Source organism: Lissotriton helveticus, chromosome 12 (assembly GCF_964261635.1).
Source record: "Lissotriton helveticus chromosome 12, aLisHel1.1, whole genome shotgun sequence".
Taxonomy (NCBI): Eukaryota; Metazoa; Chordata; class Amphibia; order Caudata; family Salamandridae; genus Lissotriton; species Lissotriton helveticus.
This window is the reverse complement of record NC_136073.1, coordinates 77,966,174-77,983,921: the sequence shown is the minus strand read 5'-3', so window position 1 is coordinate 77,983,921 and position 17,748 is coordinate 77,966,174. Positions and strand designations below refer to the sequence as shown.

The following is a 17,748-nucleotide window of genomic DNA, read 5'->3' as shown; positions in this document are numbered from 1 at the left end:
TTCTAGCACCGGAAGGTAAGACAAAAGTTGCACATTGACCCCTCATGCTCTACAAAAAGAACATACATTGATAAAAAGAGGTGAACAAACAGATTTTGAAACAGTCAATCAGATGAAATGGAAACAAGAAAAGAAATACAGCAAAACCCAAGGGACCATGTAGGCTCAGCGTTTACCTTTGTGCAAGACTGCATTGGCCGGCTTATTGCCCGCAAGGGATTCCTTGGATAGGTGCTGATGGCTCTCAGCGAGGCATTCCACTTCTGCAAAGCGGGCATTCAAAGCCATGGCTGGGTGAGTAGGATCCTGGGTCATGTTCAAGTATGCAGCTCTGCGCAACTGCTCCTCGATGACCAGGGCCTGTTCCAGGAGCTGCAGCATTAGAGAAGGGAAGCATGAGTAAGGCAGCTTCCGGCTCAGGAAATAACTGATTTGCTATCAAGTGCCCAATGGGGGGCAGCTAATAATGTACTTGGCAGTCATTCTTCGAACACATATATATTGACAAAAGTATCACTAGAATGTCAGAAAACACATGGCGGATTGTGGACAGGTCTGCAGAAGAGGGAAATGTTACTTATAATCCTAAATGTCCATCAGATTATATTTATATGTGTGTGTGTGTGTGTGTGTGTATATATATATATATTACCTACTGGCGGTCGCCAGTAGGTAGTTATAGTTAGGATCGTTTTCCATAGGAAATCCGCAACATTCTATTGGGAATAACTTTGGCGCCGAATGAGGGATCTACCTGTAATTTTCCTTAACTTTGCCTCGCTGCGCCCCGCTCCTTCCCTAAAAGTTTCGGGGGGATCCGTCAAGCGGGGGCCGAGATAAAAGGGGGGTCCCAAAACATGTTTTCCCCATGTTAATTTCCATAGGGCGGTTGGACTCACTTTTAGCCCGAACGGCTGAATGGATTTCCACCAAACTTGGCAAAATTGTAGGGACTGGTACATTAAAAAAATTCTGATATGCAGTCTCCCAAGATGGCCACCAGAGACAAAAGAGCCCAAATGCAGCCCAAATATCAGCCAGATGTAGCCCAACTATAACCCAATGACAGAATGTCCCAGAGTGTTCTAAAGAACAACTAGAACGCTAACAGTCTTACTTATGACAAAAGTATGGCACACCTGAAGTCATCTTGATTGGAATAAAGTGGTAACACTTAATACATTTAATTTGAAAAGGAACAAAATGAGGGGTTTCATTTTGCCATAGAAATTTTATATATATATATTAGAGAAAGTCTAACGACGAAACGCATCATGCCTGGAAATGCTTAATAAAGCGCGTTTCTGACCTGCTGAACTGGTGTGGCTTGTTCTTTCCGTTGGAAGGGAACGTGGTTTGGAGATGTTTGTGTGCGGCCACAGCACACAGAGGGCCCCCCACTCAACAAAGATTGTTCGGCGGCAGTAGTGGCAAACAAACTTTGGTATTACCTCACAGACTGGGGATGCTGCCGAACCACCGCATTGTGCGTCTGTGACCTGCCCACTGTTTGGATCGTGATCGCACGAGGGAGCGCCTCTCACTTGGATGTCGCTCCTGGTAAACAGAGTGTGCCCTGCGGGTGGGTGATGGTTCCTGGTCAGCCGCTTTTTCCACCGGGATTCGAGCGCCAGGTGAGAGGAGGCAGTCACCGCCCACTTGGGGGAGTACTGACATCGTGACTGCCTTCTGTGAAACTCGGAGCACTGAGTTTCGCTATGCTCCCTGACGCTTGCCAGCAGGCGTCAACCAATCGTAGTGAGGCCAGCTGGGTTAAATGGTGGACTTGGAAAGCACTTCCCTAACATTAGGGCATTTGAGAAAGTCTAACGACGAAACGCGTCATGCCTGGAAATGCTTAATAAAGCGCGTTTCTGACCTGCTGAACTGGTGTGGCTTGTTCTTTCCGTTGGAAGGGAACGTGGTTTGGAGATGTTTGTGTGCGGCCACAGCACACAGAGGGCCCCCCACTCAACAAAGATTGTTCGGCGGCAGTAGTGGCAAACAAACTTTGGTATTACCTCACAGACTGGGGATGCTGCCGAACCACCGCATTGTGCGTCTGTGACCTGCCCACTGTTTGGATCGTGATCGCACGAGGGAGCGCCTCTCACTTGGATGTCGCTCCTGGTAAACAGAGTGTGCCCTGCGGGTGGGTGATGGTTCCTGGTCAGCCGCTTTTTCCACCGGGATTCGAGCGCCAGGTGAGAGGAGGCAGTCACCGCCCACTTGGGGGAGTACTGACATCGTGACTGCCTTCTGTGAAACTCGGAGCACTGAGTTTCGCTATGCTCCCTGACGCTTGCCAGCAGGCGTCAACCAATCGTAGTGAGGCCAGCTGGGTTAAATGGTGGACTTGGAAAGCACTTCCCTAACATTAGGGCATTTGAGAAAGTCTAACGACGAAACGCGTCATGCCTGGAAATGCTTAATAAAGCGCGTTTCTGACCTGCTGCACTGGTGTGGCTTGTTCTTTCCATTGGAAGGGAACGTGGTTTGGAGATGTTTGTGTGCGGCCACAGCACACAGAGGGCCCCCCACTCAACAAAGATTGTTCGGCGGCAGTAGTGGCAAACAAACTTTGGTATTACCTCACAGACTGGGGATGCTGCCGAACCACCGCATTGTGCGTCTGTGACCTGCCCACTGTTTGGATCGTGATCGCACGAGGGAGCGCCTCTCACTTGGATGTCGCTCCTGGTAAACAGAGTGTGCCCTGCGGGTGGGTGATGGTTCCTGGTCAGCCGCTTTTTCCACCGGGATTCGAGCGCCAGGTGAGAGGAGGCAGTCACCGCCCACTTGGGGGAGTACTGACATCGTGACTGCCTTCTGTGAAACTCGGAGCACTGAGTTTCGCTATGCTCCCTGACGCTTGCCAGCAGGCGTCAACCAATCGTAGTGAGGCCAGCTGGGTTAAATGGTGGACTTGGAAAGCACTTCCCTAACATTAGAGCATTTGAGAAAGTCTAACGACGAAACGCGTCATGCCTGGAAATGCTTAATAAAGCACGTTTCTGACCTGCTGAACTGGTGTGGCTTGTTCTTTCCGTTGGAAGGGAACGTGGTTTGGGGATATATATATATATATATATATATATATATATATATATATATATGGTGCTCCCTGTCCCACTGAAGAGTCGGGGCACTCGCGAGCGGGTGCAGTTTGCGGTAATGGGTACCCGCAACAGTATTCAGCTCAGCCTTGGATCTTACATTTCCGAGGCTGAGCTGAATATATATATATATATATATATATATATATATATATATATATATATATATATATATATATATATATATATATATATCTATCTATATATCCAAACGAAGCAGGAGTCCATTTGAATGAAGCCTCGGAGAGTGTTTACTTTTCTCGATAATTAAATGATAGCATGCCAGCAAAAGGAAACAGGACCCAGGGCTCACAGCTTTAAATGCCAGACGCATTTCAGGACTAAAAAATCCCTTCTTCAGTGGCGTGTTGTTCTCCTTGAAAGTGAACAGCGCTATTGCACGGTGCACTATTAATCACAACACCTGTCCCAATGGGCGTGGCCGAACTACGGCCTCCTGGTTGTTGTAGTGCGCCAAATGTCATGTCCCAGTGGGCGCTGAGTTCATTTTCAAAATGTACTTTATTCTAAAATCCCAAGTGGGTGGAGGTAGGTATCTGCTTGCCTTTGCCCTGCTTTGGTGCTGTCATTACGAGTGGGCTGGCACCACCCCGCAATGGCGTCATACCCTCTCTCTTCCTTGTGTGCAAGTGCCGGCATGACACTTGCAGGAATCACCAATCCAGGCGTCGGGCCTCATTCACGACCGGAAAGCCGTTACAAATCCAAACGAAGCAGGAGTCCATTTGAATGAAGCCTCGGAGAGTGTTTACTTTTCTCGATAATTAAATGATAGCATGCCAGCAAAAGGAAACAGGACCCAGGGCTCACAGCTTTAAACGCCAGACGCGTTTCAGGACTAAAAAATCCCTTCTTCAGTGGCGTGTTGTTCTCCTTGAAAGTGAACAGCGCTATTGCACGGCGCACTATTAATCACAACAACTGTCCCAATGGGCGTGGCCGAACTACGGCCTCCTGGTTGTTGTAGTGCGCCAAATGTCATGTCCCAGTGGGCGCTGAGTTCATTTTCAAAATGTACTTTATTCTAAAATCCCAAGTGGGTGGAGGTAGGTATCTGCTTGCCTTTGCCCTGCTTTGGTGCTGTCATTACGAGTGGGCTGGCACCACCCCGCAATGGCGTCATACCCTCTCTCTTCCTTGTGTGCAAGTGCCGGCATGACACTTGCAGGAATCACCAATCCAGGCGTCGGGCCTCATTCACGACCGGAAAGCCGTTACAAATCCAAACGAAGCAGGAGTCCATTTGAATGAAGCCTCGGAGAGTGTTTACTTTTCTCGATAATTAAATGATAGCATGCCAGCAAAAGGAAACAGGACCCAGGGCTCACAGCTTTAAACGTCAGACGCGTTTCAGGACTAAAAAATCCCTTCTTCAGTGGCGTGTTGTTCTCCTTGAAAGTGAACAGCGCTATTGCACGGCGCACTATTAATCACAACACCTGTCCCAATGGGCGTGGCCGAACTACGGCCTCCTGGTCGTTGTAGTGCGCCAAATGTCATGTCCCAGTGGGCGCTGAGTTTATTTTCAAAATGTACTTTATTCTAAAATCCCAAGTGGGTGGAGGTAGGTATCTGCTTGCCTTTGCCCTGCTTTGGTGCTGTCATTACGAGTGGGCTGGCACCACCCCGCAATGGCGTCATACCCTCTCTCTTCCTTGTGTGCAAGTGCCGGCATGACACTTGCAGGAATCACCAATCCAGGCGTCGGGCCTCATTCACGACCGGAAAGCCGTTACAAATCCAAACGAAGCAGGAGTCCATTTGAATGAAGCCTCGGAGAGTGTTTACTTTTCTCGATAATTAAATGATAGCATGCCAGCAAAAGGAAACAGGACCCAGGGCTCACAGCTTTAAACGCCAGACGCGTTTCAGGACTAAAAAATCCCTTCTTCAGTGGCGTGTTGTTCTCCTTGAAAGTGAACAGCGCTATTGCACGGCGCACTATTAATCACAACACCTGTCCCAATGGGCGTGGCCGAACTACGGCCTCCTGGTTGTTGTAGTGCGCCAAATGTCATGTCCCAGTGGGCGCTGAGTTCATTTTCAAAATGTACTTTATTCTAAAATCCCAAGTGGGTGGAGGTAGGTATCTGCTTGCCTTTGCCCTGCTTTGGTGCTGTCCTTACGAGTGGGCTGGCACCACCCCGCAATGGCGTCATACCCTCTCTCTTCCTTGTGTGCAAGTGCCGGCATGACACTTGCAGGAATCACCAATCCAGGCGTCGGGCCTCATTCACGACCGGAAAGCCGTTACAAATCCAAACGAAGCAGGAGTCCATTTGAATGAAGCCTCAGAGAGTGTTTACTTTTCTCGATAATTAAATGATAGCATGCCAGCAAAAGGAAACAGGACCCAGGGCTCACAGCTTTAAACGCCAGACGCGTTTCAGGACTAAAAAATCCCTTCTTCAGTGGCGTGTTGTTCTCCTTGAAAGTGAACAGCGCTATTGCACGGCGCACTATTAATCACAACACCTGTCCCAATGGGCGTGGCCGAACTACGGCCTCCTGGTTGTTGTAGTGCGCCAAATGTCATGTCCCAGTGGGCGCTGAGTTCATTTTCAAAATGTACTTTATTCTAAAATCCCAAGTGGGTGGAGGTAGGTATCTGCTTGCCTTTGCCCTGCTTTGGTGCTGTCATTACGAGTGGGCTGGCACCACCCCGCAATGGCGTCATACCCTCTCTCTTCCTTGTGTGCAAGTGCCGGCATGACACTTGCAGGAATCACCAATCCAGGCGTCGGGCCTCATTCACGACCGGAAAGCCGTTACAAATCCAAACGAAGCAGGAGTCCATTTGAATGAAGCCTCGGAGAGTGTTTACTTTTCTCGATAATTAAATGATAGCATGCCAGCAAAAGGAAACAGGACCCAGGGCTCACAGCTTTAAACGCCAGACGCGTTTCAGGACTAAAAAATCCATTCTTCAGTGGCGTGTTGTTCTCCTTGAAAGTGAACAGCGCTATTGCACGGCGCACTATTAATCACATCACCTGTCCCAATGGGCGTGGCCGAACTACGGCCTCCTGGTTGTTGTAGTGCGCCAAATGTCATGTCCCAGTGGGCGCTGAGTTCATTTTCAAAATGTACTTTATTCTAAAATCCCAAGTGTGTGGAGGTAGGTATCTACTTGCCTTTGCCCTGCTTTGGTGCTGTCATTACGAGTGGGCTGGCACCACCCCGCAATGGCGTCATACCCTCTCTCTTCCTTGTGTGCAAGTGCCGGCATGACACTTGCAGGAATCACCAATCCAGGCGTGTGGCCTCATTCACGACCGGAAAGCCGTTACAAATCCAAACGAAGCAGGAGTCCATTTGAATGAAGCCTCGGAGAGTGTTTACTTTTCTCGATAATTAAATGATAGCATGCCAGCAAAAGGAAACAGGACCCAGGGCTCACAGCTTTAAACGCCAGACGTGTTTCAGGACTAAAAAATCCCTTCTTCAGTGGCGTGTTGTTCTCCTTGAAAGTGAACAGCGCTATTGCACGGCGCACTATTAATCACAACACCTGTCCCAATGGGCGTGGCCGAACTACGGCCTCCTGGTTGTTGTAGTGCGCCAAATGTCATGTCCCAGTGGGCGCTGAGTTCATTTTCAAAATGTACTTTATTCTAAAATCCCAAGTGGGTGGAGGTAGGTATCTGCTTGCCTTTGCCCTGCTTTGGTGCTGTCATTACGAGTGGGCTGGCACCACCCCGCAATGGCGTCATACCCTCTCTCTTCCTTGTGTGCAAGTGCCGGCATGACACTTACAGGAATCACCAATCCAGGCGTCGGGCCTCATTCACGACCGGAAAGCCGTTACAAATCCAAACGAAGCAGGAGTCCATTTGAATGAAGCCTCGGAGAGTGTTTACTTTTCTCGATAATTAAATGATAGCATGCCAGCAAAAGGAAACAGGACCCAGGGCTCACAGCTTTAAACGCCAGACGTGTTTCAGGACTAAAAAATCCCTTCTTCAGTGGCGTGTTGTTCTCCTTGAAAGTGAACAGTGCTATTGCACGGCGCACTATTAATCACAACACCTGTCCCAATGGGCGTGGCCGAACTACGGCCTCCTGGTTGTTGTAGTGCGCCAAATGTCATGTCCCAGTGGGCGCTGAGTTCATTTTCAAAATGTACTTTATTCTAAAATCCCAAGTGGGTGGAGGTAGGTATCTGCTTGCCTTTGCCCTGCTTTGGTGCTGTCATTACGAGTGGGCTGGCACCACCCCGCAATGGCGTCATACCCTCTCTCTTCCTTGTGTGCAAGTGCCGGCATGACACTTGCAGGAATCACCAATCCAGGCGTCGGGCCTCATTCACGACCGGAAAGCCGTTACAAATCCAAACGAAGCAGGAGTCCATTTGAATGAAGCCTCGGAGAGTGTTTACTTTTCTCGATAATTAAATGATAGCATGCCAGCAAAAGGAAACAGGACCCAGGGCTCACAGCTTTAAACGCCAGATGCGTTTCAGGACTAAAAAATCCCTTCTTCAGTGGCGTGTTGTTCTCCTTGAAAGTGAACAGCGCTATTGCACGGCGCACTATTAATCACAACACCTGTCCCAATGGGCGTGCCCGAACTACGGCCTCCTGGTTGTTGTAGTGCGCCAAATGTCATGTCCCAGTTGGCGCTGAGTTCATTTTCAATATATTCACTGAAAAAACCATAGGTTTCACACCAGTTATAGTTAGGAATTAGCATTTAAAAAACCTATTAAATTCACTGAAAAACCATAGGTTTCACACCAGTTATAGTTAGGTGGAAATTTTACTCGCATAAAACCATTAAAATTCCCACGTTATAGTTAGTTGGACTCACTATAACTTGCGCGTGCAATGCACTGCTGATGACGTCACATATTACATCACTCATGACATTGTCAGTGACATCACTCATGACATCACTCATGACATCTCAAATGACATCACTGATGACATCATCCAGTGAATGTGTATCTTTCTGAAAAATAAATATTTTTTATATATGTATATCTAAAGGTTGATGGAAGAATAAATGGGTAAATAAATGTCTAAATGGAGGTTTTTTTGTGTAAAATTGATTGGTTAACTGACTTATTAAATGTATCTTAGTGAATACATATATTAGCGAGTAATGTTTAAATTTTTAAATATCTGTATCTGTGTCTCACTTTGTGTATAAGTGGCTGCATGGGTTGGTGAGTAGCTACATGAGTGTGTATATGGGTTATTAGTTGTTTTTTTGAGTATCAGTATCAGTGTCTGTATGGTTCGGTGGGGGATATTACTTAGAGCACAGATGCATGAATGAGTGACTCACTATTTGTATGTATTTTGAAGACAGCATGTGTGCAAGACTGTATGGGTGGATGATTGTGTGTATGGGTGGGTTAGTGAGTATGTGTTTTTATAATTGATTGTTTAAGAGAGTAAATATGTTTCCGTTTCTGTAGAAGTATGTGTAGTTGTGTGTATATAGCAGTATAATCAAGTACATGGTTTTTTGATAGTTTATTTGCATGTGTGAATTTGCGTGTGAGTAACTATATGGATGAGTATTAGTGTGTAACAGGATGTATAGGTGTATGAGTACATATGATGAGTAAGTACATGCATGCGTGACTATATAGAACTGTTGGTGAAGGAGTGGATGTGTATGTAGATGTTGGAATTACCTAATAAGTTGTTGTAATTGGTATTGGTTTGTCCTTTTTTAAGAAAATGTTAGTTTCTATTTTTGAATGTGTGTGTCAAAGGTTATTTTGTGCTGATAGGAGGTCTGCCACTTTGTCACAAGGATGTTGTCATCAGTGATGTCATTTGAGATGTCATCAGTGATGTCATGAGTGATGTCACTGACCATGTCATGAGTGATGTAATATGTGACGTCATCAGCAGTGCATTGCACGCCCAAGTTATAGTAAGTCCAACCAACTATAACGTGGGAATTTCAATGGTTTTATGCGAGTAAAATTTCCACCTAACTATAACTGGTGTGAAACCTATGGTTTTTTCAGTGAATATATATATATATATATATATATATATATATATATATATTGCAAAGCTGTAATTTTTCAAATGAAATGCAGACAAAAAACTCCAAAATCTCAATAGGTTATATTGTTTTCCAATTTCTTTCTTGAATCTTTAATAACACTTAAAGGTGACATTGCAGAGTGAGCCCTAGAGCCTGCTGCAATAAAGCATCAATTCAGTAAAATATACATGAAGGAAAAATCAAAATGATCGGCTGAAAGTACAGCGAAATGAAAATATGCACTGCACCTCTAAGGAGTGAGCATAGCTTGTACTGCCAGTTGCCTCACTGACTGAATTCTTTTGTATGGAAACCATGTAGAAAGAGTACTTACTGTTACCAGAATGGAAAGACCAATGAGGTGAGAGGGTAGTTTATGACTTCAGTGAAGATACCTATGATACAGAACTACAGCTGCAAGTAGCATTTCATTCCACATCGTTGTACCTTCAATAATAGTCAAAGTAAAGTGGAAAAGAATAGGAAGGTTAGCGTGCAAAAATAAAAACTTTCTCCATGTCCAGCAAGAAACTGAAAAGAGATTTAACTGTGAAACAGGCCCTCTTTGTGAGAGATTCCTTAGAGCATTCTGACCAGGAATCGAATCTGCTCTGGAATCTGGATTTTGACCGTATTCGTGGTGGAAGTATGAAGAGACTCCCAAGCAGCTGCTCTGCACAAGTATAACACAGGGGCATTTCTTAATCATGCTGCTGCACCTGTGTGGGCAGAAACATGTTTGCAGACTGTAAGACAGACTACAGACATTATTCTCTCAAGGTGCCATAATTGGATTTTTTTAAGCATACCTCAGGTTCTCATTAATAAAGGTGATAACTGAGGCACCTGAAGGTGTTTTCAATTAAGTTGGTACCCGATTTTATCCTGGAAGTTTTATGTAAGAACTCCCTCCTACCGCCAAGTCTTCAGGGAGGTTGAGTCTGCCCTGGTAGTACCACTTACCAGGGTGGGGAGAGGATGCCTATGATGAAGCATGACACAATATTGTGTGTGAGGCATCCTCTGCCACTAAGGATGGCCTTATGGGTCTAATAAGACCCTGCGTGACCTGCAGTATACAATCTCCATACCCAACTGTGGTTTACTTGCATTTTATGTTGGTAAAGGCAACACACTTCTTGTGTGTTTGTAGTATCGTTGCTTTGTCGCCCTCGGGCTCTCTCTTTAGTGGTCTGTGCGATGCATGTCAACAAGGCTTTTAGAGTGATTTTGTATCCTGACCCCTGAATTCTGCCACCCTTCATAGGTATCAATACCCTCCTCCCTATATGATTTTTTTCCCCAAAGATTTCAGGCCCGGGGACTCAGTCCCAGAGACCTAAAATGGCTGCCACCACATCTTTGTTGAAGTGGTGGCAGCTTATCAGACCTTATCTTCAAATCTGTTGAATCTGCTTTCTGGACCAAGATGTAGCTTTCTGACAAAGGTATAATTTCGTTCAGCTGTTTTGGATGTGTCTGTGTCCAGTTTTCCTATGGAAAATTGCAAGGGGAAAAAGTGTTTTAGGAAATGCTTCTATTTCTCTGCCCCCGCTTGATGGATTACCCTTTCCAGGAAAGAACTGAGGCGAAAAAGACCTTTTTGGGGAATGTTTCATTGTGATCTGTCAAACGCCGCCAAAGTTAGAAGCAAACCAAAAATTTAATTCCATTCATAATACTGTCCTAACTGTAACTATATATCATGTATGAATAAAGAGTGCCAGTGTCCATATGAAAAAGAGCACCCTTTAGGGAACTAGCAGGTAGCTATTCTTACTGAATATAGTTTTTAGATTTGAATAAAACTACTCGCTTGAAGTTTACATTGTAGCATCTTTGTTGCAAAAGATATGGAAAATGTATACCAGGAAGTAAAAAAATTTAGGGCCTATTTTAGATTTCATTTCCACTCTGGGAATGTAAACGCTCCAGCCAGTCGTTGAGAGGTGTAAATGTATGTGCTTTTCCAGAGCGTGTCATCACTTGAAACTCGTCAGTATATGCTCAGAAACTCGCAAGTTTGCGGTAGTTCCAAACTTTTACAGGTGTATCCACACAGTAGTTACCGGCCCTTGCTCTGAAATTTGTAATTATAAAAATTTCTTTATTCTGTCAACGTTTCTGCATTAGCAAATGCACTCTGCATTTGGACAAGCCCGCCCGTCCCAATTACTTGAATTGCAGCTGGCAATATTCGTGCACAAAGTGGGAGGTACATTTTCTTTAGCTGTATAAAAACCAAAATAATTTAAGAATTGGGACTTTAATAACTGAAGCTTGTGCTACTGAGCATGTCTTGTCATCTGTTTGCGCAAGCCTAATCGCATACTTAGCACGTTGAGGCAGTTAAATAAAATCACACCTAAAACTTTATAAATAATAAATAAATAAGCCAGTATTACGTCACGTGGAGGGCACGAGTCGGGGGTACACGCGGGTGGATGGCGTCCACCCACTTTTTTCACTGTGTGAACGCCGTCGACCCTGCCAAGAACTTGGGCAACACTGAATAATGTGCTGAACTCGTCCCGGTGTAATTTCCAAACATCGGGACACTTTCAGCAGCACCTGCACATTGTATGCTTTCCATCTGCAACAAGTAACCATATGCAGGCGCAGACGGGGCTTTCTTATTTAAGACTCCTGCTGGGCCCATCATAAAGGCTGAATTTGAGGGGTCATCAGGCCTCCTTTTGTTCAGCCTCTTAGCGGGGAGCCGTGAGGACCCTCACACCTGATGCAAATGAAGCAGAGGAGAAACAAAGGCTCACACCTTGTTAGCACTTTACACATACCTAAGAGAGGCAGCTTTTCACTTTGTTAAGTCCCTGTTTAAGGAGATATGCATGCACTGTAAAAATATCAGATGGGTTGGTCTTTCCCAAAATTTACACAAAGCAAATTGCATTTATATAGAGCTTACTTCCCCTGAGGAGGCGTTGAAATAATTTAAGTACCACTATTTTTTCTTGTATAGCCCTACTCATTCCAATGCAGGGGTGTCAGAGCGCTTTACATCAACACATGCATATTACATGTACAATAAATTAAATACGTTTGGAAATGAATGTACAGGATGTGTTACATAAAACTAGGGGATTGCACGCTGTAGAAGTCACATGTCATCTTCTGTAGCTCACTGTGCTATTGCCCTCGCAATACGCTCAAACGTACACATGATAGACCTGCTAAACATATATGTGAGGGCTTTAGATCTGTTGTCACTCCTTGTGATGCAACTTCCTGTTAAGTTGTGGCTTGTGATACCACTTTCTATGATGTCAATTCCTGTGATGCCATGTGTGATGTCGTGCTCCATAATGTTGTGTGTCGTGAAGTTGTACGCCATGATGTCACGTCCAGTGATGTCAACTGCATACTGCCAAACTAGGTCAGTCTCCCCACTTCTTTTCTTAAGTTGAGCCTAGGCAGCACGCATACGCTGTCTGCAAAGACCTGTTGTTAGCTCCTCTATCAACTTTTGGCATGCCCATGAATTGCCACTTGTTCGTTGTTGTGCCATTTAGAAATACAGGGTTTTTATTGGTTCATTGGGTCTCATTCACCCGCCTTTGTGTGCTTGGGTCACACCTATGCGATTTCACTCATTATTTGCTTGGGTTGGCCATCCCAATATGACCACGATTCCCTGGTCATCCTGATCTGCCTTTTTATGTTGTAGTCTATACCTTTTTATTTTGTAGTCTATCAACATCGTTTTAGGCTCTCAGGCAGTTTCATGGAGCAATGCTCTGTTCGGCACCTGCAAAGTGGCAATTTCTGTCCGGTAGCTGTTGAGCTATGCCAATAGTACTAACTCAAAAAAAATGCGAGACCTATGCAATTTCTAATGCTTGTTTAGGACCTGTGCCCTGGTCACGTGCTATCTAAAAAGTGAATATTCATATAAGGGAAACCCTGGTGCGAGTCCGGGCGACCATGGCTGGCAACAAGGCTCAGTTCATGGTGTTTTGTTCCGCAGTGGAGTGGGCGGGAAAACACAACGAAATGCACTTAGCAAGGTAGGAAGCGGAGCAGGTAATAGATTTGTGATTGTGCGGAGGGATTAGGGGTGAAGGCCAGATTACAGACGGTGCCCAAAGACGGAGACAGCCCTTCTTCGTGGAGCTAGACGCACAAGCGACAGACGCCTGCCTGATGAACAGGCCATACCTACGTGTTTAACTGTTTCTGTTCTCGAGAAACCAAGCTCCCTCGTCCTCACTGGATGTGTCTCCAGAAGTCTGTACTCTAGTAAACACAGTGAAACCAACACACGATTTGCCGGGCTCAACCAGATTTTTTAGTGTACCTGATTTTATGTACAAAAAATTTTGTCCGGTGGTCTTTTTTTTCTTCACAGTGACGTTCTAGACCGCTGTCGCGTCAACTAGTTCAGAAGAGTGGTAGTCAAATATTTCAAATATATTACACAAAGGCTGCTATTGGGGTTAAGAATTGCATCGCTTATACCTCCTCTGAGCATGTAAGCGTGGAGGATTAAAGCTGGTTATTTACATTAATTATTTATATGTGAAATTTGTTTGCGGCTGAAGAATGCAGGTGTATTGCATGTTATAACTGCAGTGTTACTGTCAACAATGCAACACCTCAGGTTTAGCTCTGCAGCAATAGCGCCTTGAGGCTTGGTGTATGATCCACATTCACTTGTCCCCTGCCTCGCACTCAGAGGCTTAAAACCAACTCCGCCGGCACATTGATATGTATAACTGGTTCCACCAGCAGACCGAGTTCAAACTGACCCTGCTGACATCCTTCTTTTAACCAAACTCCCTACCACACTGTGTTTTTTTAACAAATCATGTTATTCCTCTGAGATTTTAAGACAATGTTGGTCCACAAGGGCCAAAGCCTTGACAGATGTCCCAGAGCTCCATGTGTGATCTTTGCGGACAAAGTTCATTAAATGGGAACAGTTTATAAACTCTTCTTTTATCCTGCATTGTGGGCCCAACTTTGGGCACCTCTTATTTAAACCAAACCTTTTTTCACGTCGTGAAATTTTAAACCAAACCCACTGATGCCCAGTGAGGTTTTAAAAAAACACGACCACACTGTGATGAGTTCTGTTTTAAGCCTTTCTGTCACAGTGACATTAAAATGGGTACAAATTTCTAATTCCGATTATAACACTTTCCTTTCACGACATGAAACCACGGTCCTGTATTTCAGTGAGTTTTTGTAAATAAAGTCATTGTCATCCCACGAGGGCTTGAAGTAACCACAATGGCACCCTGTAATATTCAAAAACAACCCCACCGTAATGTCGGTGAGATTTTAAAACAATCCCGCCACCAACCAGAGAGATTTTAACCGAGTTCTATTTTCAAATACATTTTTTTACTGTCCTCTTTTCAGGCCCCCTCTCTTTAGAAACAGTCCATAAGAGTGGTTACTCACAACAAGCCAGCAACTTCAACTGTAAAGGACACATCTTTTGAACATTTGGCCGAGGGAAGGTCTCTGCATTTTAGTGTGACTTTTAAGTAAATATCTCCCCCTTGCCTTGTCCATAAAATACCTGTTCACATTTTTTAAGACATGTGGCTCACAGAAAGACGATAATATGTTGCCCACTGATGGCTATTTTTTTTGTCACCATTTATAATAAAAAAGATACCTGGAAAAGTGTTACTGGAAAATGTGCTTAGATTATTTACAATGTCAATAGCTTAAACTCTCGCCAATGTGAGACCTATTGCATTGCAAAGGCTTGTTTGGATTTGGTGGGAGCAACTTTCACCGCGCTGGGAACAATCCCTGAAGTTGCTTTGTGCTTTAGAAATTGGTTGATTGATTGATTGATATACCACCTGGCATGCTCGACCAGCATGATGCAGGCAGTCATTAGTCTCAGCAGTCTCAGAGTCAACCACACTGAACTCCAGGACTGAGGCTGAAAGATTACGATCATCATGTTCAGAATGACTCCAATAGAGGGGAGCCTCCGAGAAGGAGTCAGGTGTGACTTTGACACATTTATAGTAAACTCCAAAGATGACAGGAGGTTTGCCGTAGTCTGGAGGTGGTTGAAGGCTGCCTGGAGTGAGCCCACCTTCAACATCCAGTAATCGAGTTAGGGGAAGACTGGTCCCCCTGACTTCCCAAGGTGTGTTGTACCACTGCTGTCAATTTTGTGAACACCTAAGGGGCTTTGGTTAGACCAAGGGGGAGCACGGCGAAATCAAAATGCTCCTTTCCCACCATGAACCGCAGATAGCGTTGATGAGCCAGCAGGACGGAAATATGGAACTAGGCATCCTGAAGGTCCAATGCCATCATTCGATATTCAGCGTCGAGGGCAGACAAGACCTGGGCCACGGTGAGCATTTTCAATATTTCTTTCGGAAGAAGGCATTGGAAGGGCACAGATTTAGGATAGGCTGAAGATCTCTACCCTTCTTGGGCACCAGAAAGTATCATTTCATTTGAAAAGCTTTATTTCGGTACATTGACCATAAAAGCAAATAAATGTTCGCAGTACATAAAAAGTTGGATAAAAAATTAGTAAAAACATTAATACAGTTTTTCCATTCAATCACCGTACACATGAGCAATGGCCATAAAGTGCTAGTGCAAATAATTTTTGCAATTGTTAGAACAAAACCATACTAGAGACCCACACACATATAATAAAATAACTTATTAAAACAGAAGGTAAGGCTTCATTGCTAATAAAATTACAATTACATTTATTCAATCATGGGATATCATTAATAAATCTTATTTTATTTCTAAAAAAGGGGAAGAACCATATACTGGGTACAACCATTAGGGATCAGGTTCCAAAAACTTCCTTCTCATGCACCACATGGAGAATAAATAATGAGAGACTGAATAGACAATTGGGGGGTGCAACTCAGTTTGAGTATTCTAAAAAGCCTCAATAAAGTGTCTTGTGCCCATATTCTTACATACTTGTACTAACCAGCGTCGCCTAGGTGTCCTGTAAGAGTGGCAGTGGAAGAAAACATGCAGCTCCGTTTCCTCCACTTCACCACAAGCCGGGCTTTCAATTGCATCATGGACCCCCCAGTTTTTAACAAACGAACGAAGCGGGAGGCACCCATATCTAAATTGTAAAAACAATTTTTTGGCCAATGCTGGTTGAATACTTTCCAAAATGGTCTCGGCCCAATAGGTACTTTTAACTGTAAGAAAAGCATTAGTCAGCCGACCAGTTGAACCGTTACTCATCAGATTGGACAGCCGATGTTCCCTGTAAGCCTCCACCAGGGCCTTCCTAGTAATGGATTGTGACACAATTCTAGGCTCGCCCCACAAATCCACCCGTCCCAGTTCCACACATAGCAACTTTAAATGTCTCAACCAGGGTATCTTACTTGCCCCGTTCAGCCCCAATATCTTAGTTAATTCCGCTCTAAGTAAAGTATCAGGAATAACAACGATATCCTATTTCTGGCACTGGCAAACTCTTAACAGCCCCCTTGGCCAAAAAAGCTTGTGCTTCCTGCCGCAAAATGGAGTGATGATCCTCTGTCCGTCACTGGGTGAATGTTGAAAGGTGCAGATGGGGAACAAAGGAATGGTAAGGCATGACCTTTGTGGATAATCTGCAGGATCCACCTGTCAAACGTGATTGCTTGACAACTGGGATAGAGTCTGTGGATACTGCCTCCCTCCGGGTGGCTGTGACTCTGCAAAAGTAAAATAAAGGGTCTTGACAGGTTGGGCTGTGGAGTGGAAGCGCTGAACGGAGCAGTGAGCCGACATTGACCACATGGATGGTGGGCACTTCGGTCTCTCCCGTCAAACTGCTGGGTTCCCTGCTTTGGCGGGAAGGGACGCCTCAGCCAAAGCCATGAAAGATTCAGTGGGATTGGTGTGGCTGGCGAGGCTAGGCAGAGAGGCCCAGAGAGCGAGCGGTAGCCCTACTCTCCTTGCAACCTTCAAAGGTAGAGTCAGCTTGTCCTCAAACAGGCGAGTCCCACCGAACGGCATGTCCAACAGTGAGGACTGGACTCCACCTGAGGACCCAGTCGATCTTAGCCACACATGGTGATGAATGGCAATGCTGATGCATATAGCTCGTCCAATGGAGTGGGTGGTGTACAAGCCACATTGAATTGTGAACTTAGCCACATCACAACCATCTTGAATCACCTGTGAAAGGACTGGGCGAAGGTCTTTGGGCACACCAGGGAAAGCTTGTGCCACTGAGTCCCAAAGGATATGACTGTAATGGCCCAACAAACAGGAGGTGTTGATCGATATAAGGGCCAAAATGGCTGATGAGAAGTGGTGCTTCCCATATGTGTGTACTCATTTTGATTCCCTGTCAAGGGGAATGGTAGGAAAATTGTTGGAGATGAGCTGACTTCTGGAGGTATGCAAAACAAGGCTCCTGAGGAAGGGTGCTGCGACAAAAAGACCGGTCATCTGGAGCAGGGCAATGGTGCCTGGTGATTTGTCTGGAGGGAATTGCTTGGCTCAAGCCCATAGTAGGGAATCTGTCTGGGAGGACTGGCTCAGAAGCAGTATAACCCCGTTGTAAGGCTTCAGTCAGCACATTGATTTCTACTTCCATGGTGAGGAGTTGGAGGTCAAGAATTTCAAT

General features: G+C 45.1%; 1 protein-coding gene across 8 annotated transcripts in view; it reads right to left on the bottom strand.

The window, feature by feature from the left end:
- The window catches only part of CHD3 (chromodomain helicase DNA binding protein 3), a 1,139,027-nt gene that overhangs the window by 86,590 nt on the left and 1,034,689 nt on the right, over nucleotides 1-17,748 (bottom strand). For 5 of the 8 annotated variants that reach the window (XM_078670233.1, XM_078670236.1, XM_078670237.1 and 2 more), the window contains one exon: nucleotides 178-372. In XM_078670233.1, the coding sequence (XP_078526359.1) occupies nucleotides 178-372 (195 nt within the window). Of the gene's footprint in view, nucleotides 1-176; nucleotides 373-17,748 lie in introns of all 8 variants that reach the window. The other 3 variants (XM_078670235.1, XM_078670239.1, XM_078670240.1) reach the window with 1 other exon arrangement.